Source organism: Larimichthys crocea, chromosome X, assembly GCF_000972845.2.
Source record: "Larimichthys crocea isolate SSNF chromosome X, L_crocea_2.0, whole genome shotgun sequence".
NCBI lineage: Eukaryota > Metazoa > Chordata > Actinopteri > Sciaenidae > Larimichthys > Larimichthys crocea.
Genome location: NC_040020.1, coordinates 17,403,206 through 17,421,022, shown reverse-complemented (window position 1 = coordinate 17,421,022; position 17,817 = coordinate 17,403,206). Strand labels below are relative to the sequence as shown.

Here is a 17,817-nt window from a genome sequence, read left to right as displayed (position 1 = left end):
TACAGACAGGCTGTAATTTTGCCCCGAGTTTGTTGTCACTGTGTAATGACACCTTTAATTAAAACTTCACCACTGCTAATTGAAAGCTAATTCAGTTTAAATGGGCGCCACATTATAGGGACAAACAGAATGAAAGTCAGAATGAGAAAATAATGTGGTGTACTTAAAAAATAATTTCATTCTCACAGCAGGAGCTCTCCTCTCTGTTTAGAGATAGTTGAGTTAATTGGTGTCTGAGAAGCTCTGTTGTCTTTCTCCCTCCAGAGCAAGGTCAAAGGTCAGGGTCAGATTCACAACTGGGGCTGGTAGGGATCCAGTGTCCTGCTGTAAGACCACGAAGTATATTTAATCAATACAGATCTATCTATCTATCTATCTATCTATCTATCTATCTATCTATCTATCTATCTATCTATCTATCTGAAGAGGGGACGCCGTGCTCATTTGACAGTGATGAATTGCTTCATTATTTAACTAGGTGCAGCTGATGAGTGCTGCTGTTTAAGTTAACCACAGATTATTAACCTCTCTTCAGTCTCAGGACAATGAACTGGAACATGTTCGTTTTTCTCATTTCATGGTACATTTTTTTCTCAGTGTTTCATTTAGATGAACAAATGCAGAAATGAGAATAAACACAGTGGCTTGTGGAGATTTGTGCAGGAAGCGGGGATGTAAACTGAAGCAGCATCATGTAATATCCATTACAGTGAGGCGACTTGCTGTGCTCTTGTTTACTGGCTGGTTTTCATGTCTTAACATGTCTCTGTTATATTCTCAGAATATACTGTCATTGCTGACAGACTGGTCAACAACTTAATGATCGATCGGATTAATCACAGGCTGGTTGTGTGAGATCCGGCTCTGACTGTCCCCGATGGGTCGTTTGTTTCCCTTTTACGCAACAACAGCGTAACGCCGTGGTTACAAAAACTTTGCTTTAACCCGAAGAGCTGAAGTGTTTTCATGCTGCTGCCGCACTGACTTTAGTTTTGAGTCATGTAGTGTGACTGCTACTGTACACCATTGCTTTTCTTATTCCTCTTTGGGTGGTCGTTGCAGAATGAAAGTTCCACAATGCAGTGCACAAAGTGTATGGAGCTGTGAGAGGCTGTAAAGAGGAGAGACGGCTCCAGAAAACAGAAAAGATTTGAAATGTATTGTATACTGAAAATGAAAAAACGGCACACTGTGACAGTTATTATTCAGTATACGCTGTATACGCTAAGCATGTAGTTAGGGTTTGGTTGCACAGCATCTGAATTGCTCACAGTTCTGGAGCTGACTGTGACTTCTGACCTCATTAAGTGCTGATTGGGCCTGAACAGAATATCACATTCATGTCTACATGAGCTGGATTATAGTTATTAACAGTGTTTTAATTGAACCGTCGGCCAACCTGCTGTGTTAACCTCGGAATCGAACACAAAAAAGTGTAGAAATGCTCTGTGCACACAGAATCATGCAGGATTGCACTGTGTGTTTCTTTCAGAAAGAGGGAGGGAGAGATAGAAGATAGAGGCTGGGGATGTAGAGAGAGCGAGCGAGCTATGTGGTTGGGGGTAGGGACTGGAGTGAGAGAGAGAGAGAGAGAGAGAGAGAGAGAGAGAGAGAGAGAGGAGGGTTGTTGGGGGTAGGGATGTTGTAGATGAGAGAGAGGGAGAGAAAGAGAGAGAGAGAGAGAGAGAGAGAGAGAGTAGTGGGGGTGGGGCCACTAAGGTTTGTACTATATTTTTCTCTCTGTGTCTTTTGATTCACGGCTCTGTCGGCCTGATAGAAGAGATCATATTACTGTGTGCTGGAACAGAGAGAGGCAGAGGGTATATGAAAAAAAGAGAGAGAAATGCACAGCATGGAGAGAGAGAGAGAGAGAGAGAGAGAGAGAGAGAGAGAGAGACAGGAAGTATGAAGCACAGAAGAAACAAAATGAGAGAAAAGAAGAGGAACAGAGCAGAGAGAGAGAGAGAGGGGAGGGAGAGGCGTGTCCAGATGTGTTAATGTAAAGATGTATTACCAGTGCTGGTCTACATTTTCCATTTCAATTAAACAGAGAATATTCTCTGCACAATTACCTTCTGAAAACACTGTCTGAATATTTCCCTGCATGTGATTAGGAGCTGTGATGAATAAATGTTTGGGGGGGGCACACATTACTTTGTTGGATGGTTTGGAAGCTGAAATGACTGGAATACTTCAGGTTTGATCTGAAGGAGCCTTTCACTATACATGTTTCATCTGTAGCTGTATGAGATTTACATGTAAATCTGCTCTTTGTCTCATTGAAATGGATTTCATGACGATCTGTGAGCTGACTGACTGCATTGAGTTTAAGTGGAAAGATGGTGGATTCACAGCCGGTGATGATCAGAAGCATCTCAACAACCCTCATGACCAGAAAAGCATCTTTTCTTACTTGTGCCGATTATATAAGTACATAATAATAATGTAAATAATGAATTCACTCTGAAATTACATAAACAATAATATTACACTATGAGAATAATGATGAAGGAAATCATCGCCACTCCACAGAAATTTTAATTTTTAGATTTAAATAGTGTGACTGAAAATGTCACAAGATTTTTTTTATACATTGGGTTATATAAACACGAGGAAACATTGTTAATAATCTGCCAAGATAATTGAATGTATCGCAGAAATGTTCATATTTAATTTGACATTTAGCGGAAGACACAATATTTCCCTGACCTTAACCAACAGTGCTTTTGCCGCCTCAATCAATCCCCGACCACCACCGTTGATTTAAAGGAGCGGTGTGTTGGATTTAGTGCCATCTAGTGGTGCAGTCCCCGCATTGCAACCCCCTCGCCTCACCCTCTGCTTCCTAGCAATGAAAAGTTAGCTGCTAAATGTGTGAAAAAACTTGAAAATGTCTTTCTAGAGTCAGTGTTTGGTTTGTCTGTTCTGGGCTCCTATAGAAACATGACGGTGATTCAACATGACGCTCACTGCTGCGAAACATAATCCAGGCATCAATCACGTCTTCCTTCAAAACGTAATTAGCGAAACAAATGAGTACAGTTAGCTACGATTAATCGATTAGTTGATTGACAGAAATATTTTAGCCAAGATGTCAAACATTTGATCATTCCTGCATCTTAAATGTGACCATTTGCTCTTCACACACAGGGTTGTAAGTAATTGTAATAAATTATAAAGGACATTCTTAAAACAAAACAAGTCAGCAGATGAATCAACAGTGAGAGTAATCATTAGTTGCAGCCCTACAAATGAGTTCTATATAAACAGTCGACCGCTTGACAGGAAACGAGGAAGACAGGAAACTGAGGTTTATTGTCCATATTTAGATCATTTAATCTGAAAAAGACCACACCAACAATCAACCTGTCAGCCAGTTTACTGTTTTAAATCTCTGACTCTTTTTTTGGAGGCTCCTAGCTGAGCCTCGCAGACCGACCCAGACAGTGTTTCTTCCCAAGCCTTGTACTGCCTCCAATATGTTCTACTAATCAGATGCTTTAAATTACTGTAATTTAGTAAAGGACGTGACCACGGTTGGTGTTAGGGTCTGCCAGTCTGACTGAACGGGAAGGTCTGTCTGAAAGCTCAACTTAGTGCAAAACACTATAGTTTAGGTCTAGTCACAGTCAGAGATATATTAATATTTATATTATAACTTATAATGCCTCCTCAGTGTCACTGTTGCACTGATGCATGTGCACAGTTGGGTCACATGGAGCGCTGGATGAACAGAAGTGAGTGAGCCATGTTGAGCTCTGATCAGCAGCGCTCATAACGGGTCTCCACAGATGTGAATAGGAGCAATTCATACTGAAGTTAACCAGAACAGCGCACGCAGTAGAACGCAGATGTCGGCCAGGTGTGTCTCGGTACCAGTCCTGCTCGGTGTTCACAGATGAATGAATGAATTCACGAATGTCATTTTTGGAGCCACAAAACCAAAACGTTGCCTTGCAAAACACTCATTTTTAGCCGAGCCGATTGCTGGAAATACCTTTTGCTGTGTCGTAACGCATATCGTAAAAATGGTGAATACTGCGCCCCTATGGGCTCGTTAGGACAAGTCAGCAGTCAGTATGAAACAGAGCTGTCAATAAAACATGTCTTTCAAAAAATTTGAAGCACCAAACCACAAGAGGCTCCTGAGCATACAGTCATAAATGTGCACAGAAATATGAGGTCCAGTAGAATGTGAGATTAGCTCTAACATTGTGTTAGCATGATAAGTCTTTGTGGTGGAACAGTTTAAATAACAAGTGAATGAAGCACGAGGCCTTGTGAAAGTCCAAAAAAGAGCAAGAGGAGCAGAGATGGGATGATTCAGGAGGTTTAGTAGAGGAAGGGAAGGGTGAGAGAGAGAGGGAGGGCCTAATGTAAACATGATGATTGTGAAAGCTGGGTGAGGTATTTCTAAAGCAAATAGAGAGGAAGTGAGAAGAGGGAGGAGAGAAGGAGGTCTTAGTATAGAACCGGAGAATATAGATTGAGGAGAGCAGAGAAACAATTCAAGAGCAGTGAGGGGACGGAGTGAGATTATCCCACAATGATAGAAAGAAGCAGTGAAGAAGAAAATAGTCCAGCTGGGACGATGCTCATGCCCTGATTCAGTACCATCCCCAGCGCTCCAAATAAAGGATGTCCCGTTGTCCTGTGGACAATAAAAATATCACCCGGGACACAAAGAGACAGTGTCTGGGACAATTCTGGGACAGTAGAGAGACTTCTTATTACAATGGAAACTGTTACTTTATGTGTCATAGCTATAGGCCATATCATTTGAACTGTTAGCTGTTCTCTACACTGCGTCACATTTGTGAGTTATACACAAAATCAATCAAAGAGACACAACATGTAGTGATGTTTCAAACCCTTTTTTATGATTTTATTATCAATGTTTTAATTCCTGAACTGGATTTGTAAATAATAATCACTTTATACATTTTTTGTGAAACTTTTTTTACTTAAAATTTCTGTTGCAGTAGTTAGTTTGTGATTATTTAAGCATTCATTGATCAAACAGAAACAACTAATGAATAAAAAAGAAATATGAAAACTGATTCTAATTGTACAAGTATTGTGATTCAATGTTACATTCAATTTAAAAAAAAAAGAATTCATACAATTCCAGCTATTTTATGTCATGTGTCATATTTCCCAAAACAATGCACGTCACATGTCATTCCCTCTCTTTATGTCTGCAGTATTGTTACAATACTTATAAAAAAATAAAATACGGCAGTTGATGCATTTAGCTGTACACCTGCTCACCTCGTGCTCTAAGAATAATTAATAAAATAATAAATAGACATGTTAATGTATAATGGCATCCAATGTTTAGTGGTGGCTGTGTTTTGGGGCACTGTGAATTTTGAGTTGTAATTTGACCCTTTGAGGTTGCTGTAGCTGGTCAGACTGAAGTAAAATGAGTTGTTGCTAAATTACCACAATGCCAGTTCCACATTCACTATGTGTGACTACTGACATACTAAAAAATACTGATTAAGATATTGAGAAATTAAAGAATGATTAAAGAATGATGATACTTATGAATCACCCACTCCTTAAGAATAGAGGACAGAATGAGAACACTGTGCGTGTGCGCACTTCAAACCTGCTAAAGGTGACTATAGATGGGCTGCAGCCGTCACCTGATGTCATCAGCTGTTTTCCAATCATGCAAATCATCGTATGAGTTCTGCAGGTATGGTGTCACGCCTACACTCATTTGCATATGTGCACGACTCTGGTGCAGTATCATCACCACTATCATGGTTTTAAATCATACTCTTCTGCGCTGTTCATTTTCATCGGACACTGCTGTTGTAGGATGGCAGGCAGAAAGTGGAGGGACTGAAAGTGGAGAAAACTCGATGCAGTGTTTGTCTGCCAACTGAGAATACTGACGCACACTCGGCTACGAGCAAGAAGTCTGGGGGCAATGTAACACGATTATTCCAAGACTGACAAAGGTCAAGTAAGTCTGCAGAGTTCTTTAGACATACTGTACTCACTGTATCCGTATAACCTATACACCCTTCACACCACTGCATTCATAAATGCCGCCTCCACACCGGCATCCACCTGTTGGCTTGGATTCTAAGTCACCTTGGGTGACAGGCTATTATCGTCCCACTCGGTGCTGGGCTTAGTGTATACCTGCGGGGTACGCTCTGTGTTCATGTAATAATAAATCTGCTCCACGTGAGTTGGCTGACTGAACTTACTGTATATTACGATCACTGGCAAGTAGCCCTGGCATAAACAGGATGATCCTCTCTGCTCTTCCCTCACGGCAGCACTGGCATTTTTTAAAGAACAATTTCTGTCAGTCAGGATTACTAAAATTAATTAGCATGGATTTGTCCGTATGTTTAAAATGGATTTGACATGAAAAGTCGGCTTGTTGTGATATATCAGCAGCATTTTGCTAATTCAGTCACAGTAATTTAAGAAGATATACAGTAGCATTCATCTACAGTTATCTTATTTTATCCTCTGGCCCCTTCACAGTTTTTTTCTCTATCACACACTCCCATTGTCCCCTCCTACAGTTTTTTTTCTAAGCAGCCAAAGTGTCGGCATCTCATCTAATTATCTATCAGAACACAACCAGTCAATCTGTCCGTCCGTCTGTCCATGTTGGCTGTCATTCCCGCTACTGAACACCTCGCCAGACATCACCCCCCATACCCCCCCCCCCCCCAACACACACACTCTCCCCTCCCCTTAAGCCTGCTGATGATTGGGTGACTTTCAGCACCGTTGCTTGTGTGTCGGTGTGCCTGAAAGCGTTTCAGTTGGTCGAATCACGGGGATGGAGTGGAGAGGGACTCCTGGTTGGTGGAGAGATGCCAAGTGGAACAGATGGGCGGAGATAGAGCGCTGCCAGAAGAGACTAATTATCAGGATTTCGTGTCCAAAACAAACATATTGCAATCAAATCACATACTGCAATCATTGCTGCATTGTTCTCTGTGTGTGTGTACTGTATTAGTGACAATGACTTGGATCAATTAACTCGTGGCGGAAGAGATTGGATCGGTTCCTGAGTTGTTGCCGTCTATTTTTCTTCCGCACTTGGGCTTTTGTTCGCGATCATACAACAATAACTGTGGCGGTGTAGTGCTAATTACTGTGGGTAGATTAAAATAAAGAAGTGACATTTGAAATGTGTAAACTCATGTCTGCTTTGACCCTGTTTCCTCGGGCTGCCATAAACAATGTTAGAATACAAAGTTTTCTATGAGTGATTCAAAAAACTCTTAACTGTACAAACTTAAATGGCTTGTCTTGATGGATGCCATGAGGAGGTGCACCTGTACAGTGATGCTCTGCATAATCAGCGCCCCTGAACTGCTCTGATCGTGAGCCTGTTTCATTCACAAAAATGTAACTCAAGAGCGAAAAGAAAAACTTCACTCTGCACTGCCTCACGTCCTGCTGTCAAAAATCAGAAGTCAAAAAGATTAGCAGTGTCAGCAGTCGTGGCAGTGGACATTTCAAATATTGCAGCTGCCAGTCATGTGCCATCAGTGTAGAGCGCTGTGACAGAAAAAAAGAAAATAAATTAGAAACCAAAAATAATCATCTGATGAGCATTTAGCCTCTGGGGTCACAGCTAATGTTTCTGGACTTCTGCTGTCGTCAGTAGATGTACGGGCCAAGACAGCAACCTGAGACGTGAGAATGATGAGGGAGACACATTTCTGATAATCTCTGCAAACACATATCTGCATGTGAATACAGATAATTAAATGAGCTAAACTGTTGTTCCAATTGTTCTTTAGCTGTCCACACAAACTGTTGCAACCAAACACTGGTCAACACCACAGAACACTTCCGTCTTGTCTCCTGCCTCTGGATCCTGTATTTATACACAGAGATGTGTTCATAGAGATGAAGTAGTCCATGACTGCCAGCTAGATGATCAAATAACTTCTGTGTTCAAACTGTGATTTAATATTCAGACACACCTTACAGCCAGGTGGAGGTGAGGTGAAGTAAGCAGGGTTTGAACTTCTCTCTTCAGCTCCACATCTGTCACTTTTCAGGTGACCAACCAAGTGACACAGTATGAGAGATAAACTGAAAATGTCCATATTTAACAGTTATCTCCCCCATCTCTGCCTTTTTGAACAGGGCCATCTATAAAAATCTATAAAGACCTTTCATTTGCATAACCTAGCCCTTAGACAGGAAGCAGTGAAGGGGATGTGATTTTACACTGAGACCTGCATAAAGAGTCAGAGGCAGCTGTCGCTGTGAGAATTTGAAGTGTACATGAAGTGAAACGCGTTTTTTTGCGGAAAACGGAAGGCAGACTATACGTGACTCGTGACAGACGTGAAGCACTCGTGAATTACGTTTGAGAGCATGAGAAAATTGGAAAGTGAAGCTCTCTTAAATCACTCGTATGTGCCACTTAAATCTGTTTGTGTGAGTTTCAACCAGTCGCACAGGTGAACTGTTACAGCAGTGAGTGAGTTTGACAGGTTTGGGCTAAGCTTAACAGGTTAAACTTAGTCTATGTAAATACATGTCTGAATGTTAAGTGCTCTGAGCCACTGGGGGCAGTTTACTCGACTGTGTTGCCTTCTTGGACCTGCCTGTTGTCTGACTGGATAATTATCTTTTATGCACGTTTATGTAGTTAGACATAGAGTAAGGTGAAATGCATCAAGAGATCCCAGCTTAGCAAATTCTGAGCTCTGTTTCCTCACAGATGGATTTCAGAAACAGTTTTTATCATTTGATCAGTCACAAAAAAACTAAATTAAAACACTGTCTGTCTTTACTGGAAGACACACACACACACACACACACACACACACACACACACACACACACACACACACACAAATATAATTAAACAGCTGTAGAAATGTAGAATTTCCTTACACACACAGTGTTACCCTACACACACACACACACACAGTCAGACTCAGAGACAGGCTGGATGCAGCTTAGCCAATAAAACTTGGTTTATATTGCTGTCATGGAGACAGAGATAAGACAGATAAACAATTGCTAAGCTGAACCATCACAGCTGTGTGAATCTCCCTCCTCTCTCTCTCTCTCTCTCTCTCTCTCCCTCTCTCTCTCTCTCTCTCTCTCTCTCTCTCTCTCTCTCTCTCTCTCTCTCTCTCTCTCTCTCTCTAAGTAATTAGTCTCTCTCTCTCTTTCTCCATCTATCTCTCACTGTACAGACTTGTGAGTTGATTTATGCCCCCTGATGCAGTTTAGTGTCAACTGAAATCCATTCAGTCCAGTCCAGCCAAATAGTTTCACACGCCACCCGAACCCTCGAGTGATAAAAATGGTCTCCAGCTATTTAACCGTGTCTTTTTTGACACAATTACACAAAGATAGCCCGCACGACCTGAAGACACGTCATATTTCCATCCGTGAAGGGAAAGTTCAACCCAACACTGCACAAACACACAACTTTTACTACAGTACGTTATCTGACAGACAAACATCTGTAAATATGCAATATTCAGTTTAATCAGATCTCTCATCTCACCCAACAGTGAGTCAGATAATTCCTCTTGTTTTATGACCTCTCGCCTCACAGGCACATGTTCTTCACTTAACAAACACGTTTCAAGTTGAATATTCAGTGATCTTCTTTATTTTTTGTACTTTCACCAGTTTGTGCTGCTGCCTCTCCGCTGAAAAGGAGGTTTTTAATCTCTGTGGGACACTTCCTGGTAAAATAAAGGTTAATAAAATAAATCATAAAATAACTTTGTGTACGCACGTTTCTAAAATCCTTCCAGTTCAGCTGAAATTTTGCTCTGTCTCTGTTTTTACCTCTCTACTCCTGCGTTTACCTCTTTCTCCATCTTCTTATCAACATTTCATTTCTTCAACCTCTCCTTCCCTCTCTCTCTCTCCCTCCCTCTCTCTCTTCCTCTCCCTCTTTCCTCGATACACTGTATTTCGCTCTTTTCCTTTGTCCTTTTCTGTCATCCTAATAGTCTCTCTCCCCATTTCTCCCCCCTTCCTCCGACCCTGACCCACTTAGCTGGCTGCTTGTTATTCAAACCTTTGCTTTACCCACACAAACACACACACACACACACACACACACACACACACACACACATGCAGGAGCAGGAGATGAGAGAGTGAGAGACAGAGGCATGAAGGGGGGAGAGAGAGGGAGAGAGGGTAATTTGGTTTGACTACAAATCTTGCTATCCTTTTTAGTTCTCTCACTGTAAGGTTTAAGAAGCGCGCACACACACACACACATACACACACACACACACAAACACACACACACATATCCGTGCACACACACATAGATGCTGTAAAAATACTTACTTGTGAGGCGGCAGTACTCTGGCTTTCAAATTATTATGATTAGTTTAGTTTAAGCCCACGGCGACAACTTCAGTTTACTGTCCTACACAATATGAACATTTCACCTTTGAGAAGCTGAAACTACAGAATGTTTAGAGAAGACAAATCTTACGGCAGTCAACTAATCAATAAATCATTGCAGCTCCAATAATCAACACAAATCGATCTAAAAATGTATCATTTCTCTGCTGTGGAACTTTGAGCAGCACATTAAAGTGAAACCTTTCCACACAGGATCACAGTGGAAGGGTTTTTCAGGAGTGCTATCTCAGCTGTGACCTCATGAACCCTGACTCATTTTTGAAATGGAAAATGAATTTAAGCATACATTATGTTTAAGTGCTGCCTACGACCCGATGACTCTACCAAAATATGATGAGAAATATGACAGCTTTGGCATATTCAAATGTAAAATTTCAAAGGAGCTGACTTTATAAGCTGGTAAAACAGTAAATATTACAAATAAATCCTTTAAAACAACCTCCCCTGGAACACAAAGTCACACAAAGATATGACGGGCTTACACTGCACTGCACATGACAGAGCTGTAGGAGAGAAGCGGCCAGCGCCAACTGCTGATGGTGCTTCACGTTCTCCTAGAACATGCATCACATGCCTGACACCACTATGATTTATGATTATTTGCTTGTGATTCTATATGTGTAAGCTGTACTGGATTGTGTCAGTAGTAACTGTAAAAGCAGTCAGGTGAAAATTGGATGACAAAAAGTCTGCACTGCCAAACTTCAAGGTGAAAATTACATTTTAAAAATAGTCCAAACACTCATGTTTAACTGTGTTTACTGTGAGGCAGGGCTGCAAATAAACATCATAATTTTTTTCAATGTAGTTGTGATAATTCTTTTGTCTATGAAACATCAGAAGTGAAAATGCCTGTTATAGTTTGCCAGTTCAAGGACAAACACTCCAAAACTCATATAAACCCAGTTCACAAAAAACATCTAGTCCTACCAAAGGTCAGATTTAGAAGGCTCGATTTACAGAATATAATACTCATAACTATGTTTTCATTAGTAATTTTAATAATTAATATTAATGCACAGGTCTTGACCAATGACAGTATCTTGATTGGTGTGTCAGCTGTTGCAGTGCATTGTGGGATTTGTGGTATGAGTGGTGGTAGTGCGATTTAGCCACGGGCCATTAGTAACAGACGTATGAAGTATGTGCTTTATACTAGGAAGGAGAGAGTGAGGCGAGGGGGTTACAAGCAGCAACCACGCCTTTACACTGGACCTTTAAGTAGTAACTGGCAAAATTTCAGGTCCAGTTTTATTATATCGAGTTCTGTACTCAATGAACTGAATTGTTTTTAATCCTCGGGTTCGGCTTGTTTTCTCTTTACTGAATGTGACATCTTGCATCGAGTTATTTGTTTAGTGTCAGAGAGTAGAAAAACAGAAACTATTCATCAGTGGATGTGCTCATTTTGGCATGCGTAGTTTGTATCTTTGTTTTTTAGTGATGCCCTCAACATGACAGCATCAAGATCGTTTTTAATGTGATTTCAACACATCAGTGCTGAGCAGCCATAAATGCAGCTAAAGTCAGGGACAGCACAGAGAAGTCCGTCTGTCTGTCCGTCTGTTCCACTCTGCCTCTCACACTGAGCGCCTGCTGAAAAGAAATCATCATTATTTCTCCCTTATGGCTCCTCTGTCCTCTGTCGCTCTTCTTCTCCTCCTCCTCTGTCGTTCTTCCTGCAGCTCAGTGCTGGATTTTTCCCGTGGACAGCAGGAGCACTTAGCCACTTAGCTTACATCTACAGATGACTCACCTCTGCCATTTGCCAACATGTGTGAACGTTTGTTGTTGTGTGTGTGTGTGTAACCTTCAGGTTCGGGATCATTTACAGTCATTGATGCTGATCATAAGACCCAAGACTTGGACTTGATCCACCATCTGTAGTCAGTGGACGTCAGCGTCAGGCTGACTTTAGACCATTAAGCAGTGAAGCTGGTTTAGATAAGAGCAGAGGCAGGTGGTCACTCTGGCTGTGGTCCAGGTATGATTGTAGTTTCACCCACTGTTCTGTTTGTGACATTATGTTACAAGATGCTCATTGTGTGTGTGTTTGTGTGTGTGTGTGTGATTCGTGGGGTCTGTCACGTCTTGTCAAAGGTGAATGGAAGAAGCTGATGTGACAGTGAGGTCAGCATGTCTGCTCTTCTCCTCCTCTCACCTGTTTTGTCTGAAAAACTTTGTTTTTTGTCTCCCAGAGAGGAAGAACAAAGATGAGACACGCTCACTGTTTCCTGTCACTCTCCTTTGAGTTTAGTTTGCGTGTCTGTGTGTGTGTGTGTTATGTCTGTCACAACACTGTTTTGGCTTTCTGTTGACTCTGTAAACCTATACCTCATTTGCATAATACCAACAGCTGGCAAACGGATAGGGCAGTTACACCTGTCTGTCCACCTGTCCACCTGTGTGTGTGTGTGTGTGTGTGCGTGTGTGTGTGTTTGTGTGTGTGTGTGTGCGTGTGTACATTAGACAGTGCCTCCACCCACCTGTTCAAACGTGATTGTGTGTGTGTGTGTGTGTGTGTGTGAACCAAGACAATGATTATGTACCCAGGATACCATGAATTATTTGAATATGGTTTATGGGTTCAAATATGTATTTGTTTGCTGAATTTTCCTGCTGTGGGCTTTGACCTGGTTACTGCAGTTTTTAGACCGACAGCAGTACCAGTATTTTGACTGCTGCTGTAACAATGAAAATCAATAATTGATACATTTATGAAGTAAAAGTATCAACCATTTGTTGGTTACAGCTTTAAAAATGTGAGCATATCTTTCCATATCTTTTAAAATAGAGTACTATTTCTCCTCGGCCAGACAATAATACAAGTGCCTCTAAAATGTTGACACGTCTCCCAAAGTGGCACTTATATGACTTGTTTCTTATCGTTGCCCAAGTGTGATTTAAAGCAGAAAGACTACACACACATATATACATATCTACTGGTTTCTAATGCTAGCTGCTGTCATATGTGATAATAAACTGAAAGTCTTGTGTTGTGTTTGAATAAAACAAGCCACTCTAAATATATCATTTTATTGGCAGACAAAAAGATTGTGAACATAATTATTAAACAGTCTCTGAAGTCTGGATGGGATCTGTTAAACGAGGTGTGTACACACTGAGTCACACAGAGAGGAAGTCACCTGGAGCAGCAGTACAGTGTATACATAGACAGCAAAGCTGAAAACGTATCTCGCATCAGCCTCCGTCAAACAGAGCAAAGCTGTCGTTTTAGAAAGAAGTGTGCCAAAAAGTCAAATTTACTTCACGCTCACATAGATACTCTCTTGGTGTCAGAGAGTGATTTCATTTGTGTGAAAACAAACCTGCACGTGGACTAAGACCAATGAAGACTAATGAGTCTGCAGCTGTTAAGGCTGACTGACCACTGCATGAGCATTGGTGGGTAAAAGTCTGTGGTACGTTATTGTTTTAAAGACTTCATTTCGAAACAATTCAAACATTAATGATGGACTGCTGACCGTGTGACCGAGACAGCATCGGCTGCTTCCAGTCACTTGAAGGCACCGATGTGATCAGCTGACATTCAAACCTGCCGTGTGCGGTGCGTGACAAAGGAAAGCTGATGGATGGAGGGAGGAGAGAAGGGGCTCCACACGAGGAAGTGTCGGGTAGATAAGAGAGGGAAATAAGGAAGTAAAAGTCCACACTGAATACTAATAGGATACATTGTGTGCTACATTATATGCATTGTCATAGCGTACAGTTGGTGGTGTTAGAATACAGTTTCCTGTTTTGTGCTAATGGAAAGTGATGTCACACCTCCTGCCATTTATTCTACATGCTGGCAGTTTGACTATTCACTATGACTATTATTGTAGTAATACTAGTTAATAGTAGTATAATAGTCATAATTTGACTTTTTTTTTTTTTTAAAGATATTTTTGGGGGCTTTTGGAAGCTTTATTAGATAGTAACAACTCAAGAGTGAAAAGTTAAGAGACTAATAAACCGTACTGATGTGCAGTGATTTATGAGAAGGGTGGACACTTTAATTGTCCGTTCTCCCACGCGGATAAAGCGATACTCTCTGCGTGATTTCAGCTAATGTCTGTTTTGTTGCATGGTGATGTCATTATCGTGTCATTTGTTAATAATGTCCGTCTGTGTTGGTTTCAGAGGAAATAACATTCTGTAAATCCTGAAAATCTTAAAGCTTATACTCAGCTCCAATAAAATAACCCCATCTCAACCTCTGTGCGACGGACAAGAAGACAATTCAACTCTGATTGTTACTGATAAACTGGGACCAGACTGTCACTAGTCCTTACTCAGACCAGTAGCAGGGTTTGAAGAAGATGGCATACAGATAGTGGACTAATCGTTCAGACTGGCCGCCAGCCAGTAATCTGTTACCTCCATCTCCACTCTTTGTCTGCTCATTGTCCGCTCTCTGTTTGCTGTGTTTGATTGTACTTTGTTGACATTGTTGCTCTTTGCTTTTCTGTTCTCTCCAGCTGGATGGGGACACCATGTTCCTGGGTATGCCAGAGACAGGCCTTGACTTCCCCTCAACCAATCAGGTTAGTGTGTGCGTGTGTGTGTGTGTGTGTGTCGTTTCTCTGACATTTCCTACTTTCTAATTGCACAGAGCCATTTTTAAAATTGAGCTGATCACTTAAGTGTTGGAACTAGCTATTTTTTATCTTGCAGAAACAGTCTTCAAACATGTAGTAAGTCATCTTTAAATGTGAAACTATCTGTTATGAACACAATGTTGCAATGACTCGAGTCTGTTAGGAAGGCGATGATTTGGGGGTATTTGTTAGGATTTAGCCTGTAATGACTGCAGGAGACAAACCAGGTTGTATCGCCTGTCAGGTGACACCTCAGCTTTAATAAATGATTTTCTATTGTGATTCCTTGATCATAGTCTTTATTGTAGTTGACGTTCGTTAATTTAATTTAGTCCTGTTTGTATTTATGAAAGCTCTGATGAAGAGCCCTTCACAGCAGATTTATGATGCTTTCTTAAGAAGCATCACACCTCGCTGTGTCGTTGGGCTCACCTTTAGATGTTTCACTTTTCAGTTATTTCCAGTTGCATCAAACCAACTTTTCTTCCCATCCTGTTCCACAAATCAATATCACTTACTGCACTCAGCCCGAGGCACATCAAGCATTACAATGATTTTCTATCTCTAAGCGTTCTTCTTTCTTATACAAATAAAGAAGTACTGCAGTCCTGCGTAGGACTATCGAGCAGTACGTGTGCATTGCCACAGGAGTTTCTTATCAAATGCAGCTCTGGTACTTCCTCTTATTCAGGATGTTTACATAGAAGTAGTTTGCTCAATAAACTAAAGCTATGTTTTCACTCAGCTCACTGTTACTTGCCATTTTTTCAAGGCTTTAATTAAGGGCAGAATGACATGATTTCAGTTCTCTGAATTATGACAGATATATAGTCAGAATTCATAAATATGCTCCTAGATTTGGCATGAAAAGGAAAAGCATGAAGGACTATTTAAAATATTTAGCTCTGGGTTTGGCTAATTACTGCAATAATTATGGACTGCAGCAAACTTTTATTTTAATTATCAGTTATTTAATTCATTAATTATCTGAAAATGGAAAAATTGTCTATGACAAGACTTTCTGGCTGGCCAACAGTCCAAACCCCCAAAATATTTAGTTCACTATGTATTAAGCAAATTGTTTCATTTGAGGAGCTGGAAATGAAAAAACTAAAACGTTGAATCAAATATCAAAATCTAATCATCATCTAGTTAACTGTTCAATCTATAACTCTCAGAAGACAGTTAGGGATGCAGCAATTAATCGATTTCACTAAGAACAGAAAACGTAACAGTAAAGACCAAAGCTAAAGCTGCTCCGAGTGCATCAGTGACTAAAACAGTAAAGCATGAGGGCAGAATAAACATTTATTATAAACATATCAACATTTATCAAAATAATTAGGGAATGTCATCAACATTAGTACATTAATATCAGAGACATTAATACAGTTCTATGAAGAGTTGGTTCCAAAAAGGGAAGCAACATATATACAACATACAGTATATACAACAGGTATAAAACATACAGTATATACAACATATATACAACACACAATATATACAACATATATACAACATACAGTATATACAACACAAAATATATACAACAGATATACAACATACAGTATATACAACAGATATACAACATATATACAATAGTGTAAGAAGTGCAAGAAGCCTGTAACAACAAAAAGAGGCAACACAACAAATGTATTTCAGCACCTCAAACAGAAGCACCTGGTTATGTACAGTATGAGTATGAATAACCAAAAATATTTTTCAGTCTTTTGTCATACCGTTAACAATGTCTTTATTGCAGGAATAGTCTGAAATCATAAAGATGATATTTTAGGAATATATCACCCATCCCTAAATATTCACCTCATAAATGATTCATGTCATATTTTTTTTAGGAATTCTAACCATTATGAGTGGAGTAGTTGCTGCAAGCACACTTGCATACAGAATAGATGTGAAATGATTAGTTAATCTGCAGAAAACTATTATCTTATTACTATTATGTCTTGCAAACAAAACAGCCAAATTTCTAAAATGTGTTTTATTTTAGTAAACTATAGGTCTTAAAGGTTTGGACTGTTATCTGAAGTTTTCTGAAGAAGTCACCTCCAGCTGTGGGGAACTGCAATGATTACCATCATAGCTTGTTTTTGTACAGACAGACAGATAGATAGATAGATAGATAGATAGATAGATAGATAGATAGATAGTATTATAAGTAGTATTATTACACTATTTATAAACATACTCATGAATTATAAAAATGCTCATTATTTGCAGCCTAGCTTCACGAATGAAAAACGCACAGTGATGGACTGAGTCTTCTTATTAAAGACATTTCTTGTCCACAGTGTCTTAAATGAGTGACGATTGAGGCTCTTCTCCAGCTCTCTGAACTCTGGACAGGAGAAGAACACAGTGAAGGGATAGATGGATGGAAATTTCCACCAGAGAACATCACGTTGGTTACATAAAATCAGGCCGAGGCTTCAAGAGTAGTTGATGGTGTATGTACAGCTGTCCTGTTACGTCACCTAAGTGCGATGACCAACATATTAAACATCAGCTGTTTTAAGGTTACTAAGCAACTGTGTTTATGAGGCTGGTGGTGTAACTTCAGCATGCAGTCTCCAGAGGCCTTCTGAAGCCTCTAGAGGGAAATAAGTGTGTTTGTTAGTACAGAATTACCTCACAACCAAGCAAAGCCCATATTAATATGAAACTCCACCGGAGATGCATTATTCATGGAGTACACTATAGAGAATATTGTGTGCTATAGGAATCTATGATTTGATGTTTTATTCATAGTGTTGTGCCATAAGAAGACGAGGAGTGCTGTGTG

General features: G+C 40.3%; 1 protein-coding gene across 2 annotated transcripts in view; it reads left to right on the top strand.

Annotated features, from left to right (window-relative positions):
• tox (thymocyte selection-associated high mobility group box) overlaps positions 1-17,817 on the top strand; it is a 42,704-nt gene that overhangs the window by 951 nt on the left and 23,936 nt on the right. For both annotated transcript variants that reach the window (XM_010751222.3, XM_010751221.3), the window contains one exon: positions 14,895-14,960. In XM_010751222.3, the coding sequence (XP_010749524.1) occupies positions 14,895-14,960 (66 nt within the window). The remainder of the gene's footprint in view (positions 1-14,894; positions 14,961-17,817) is intronic.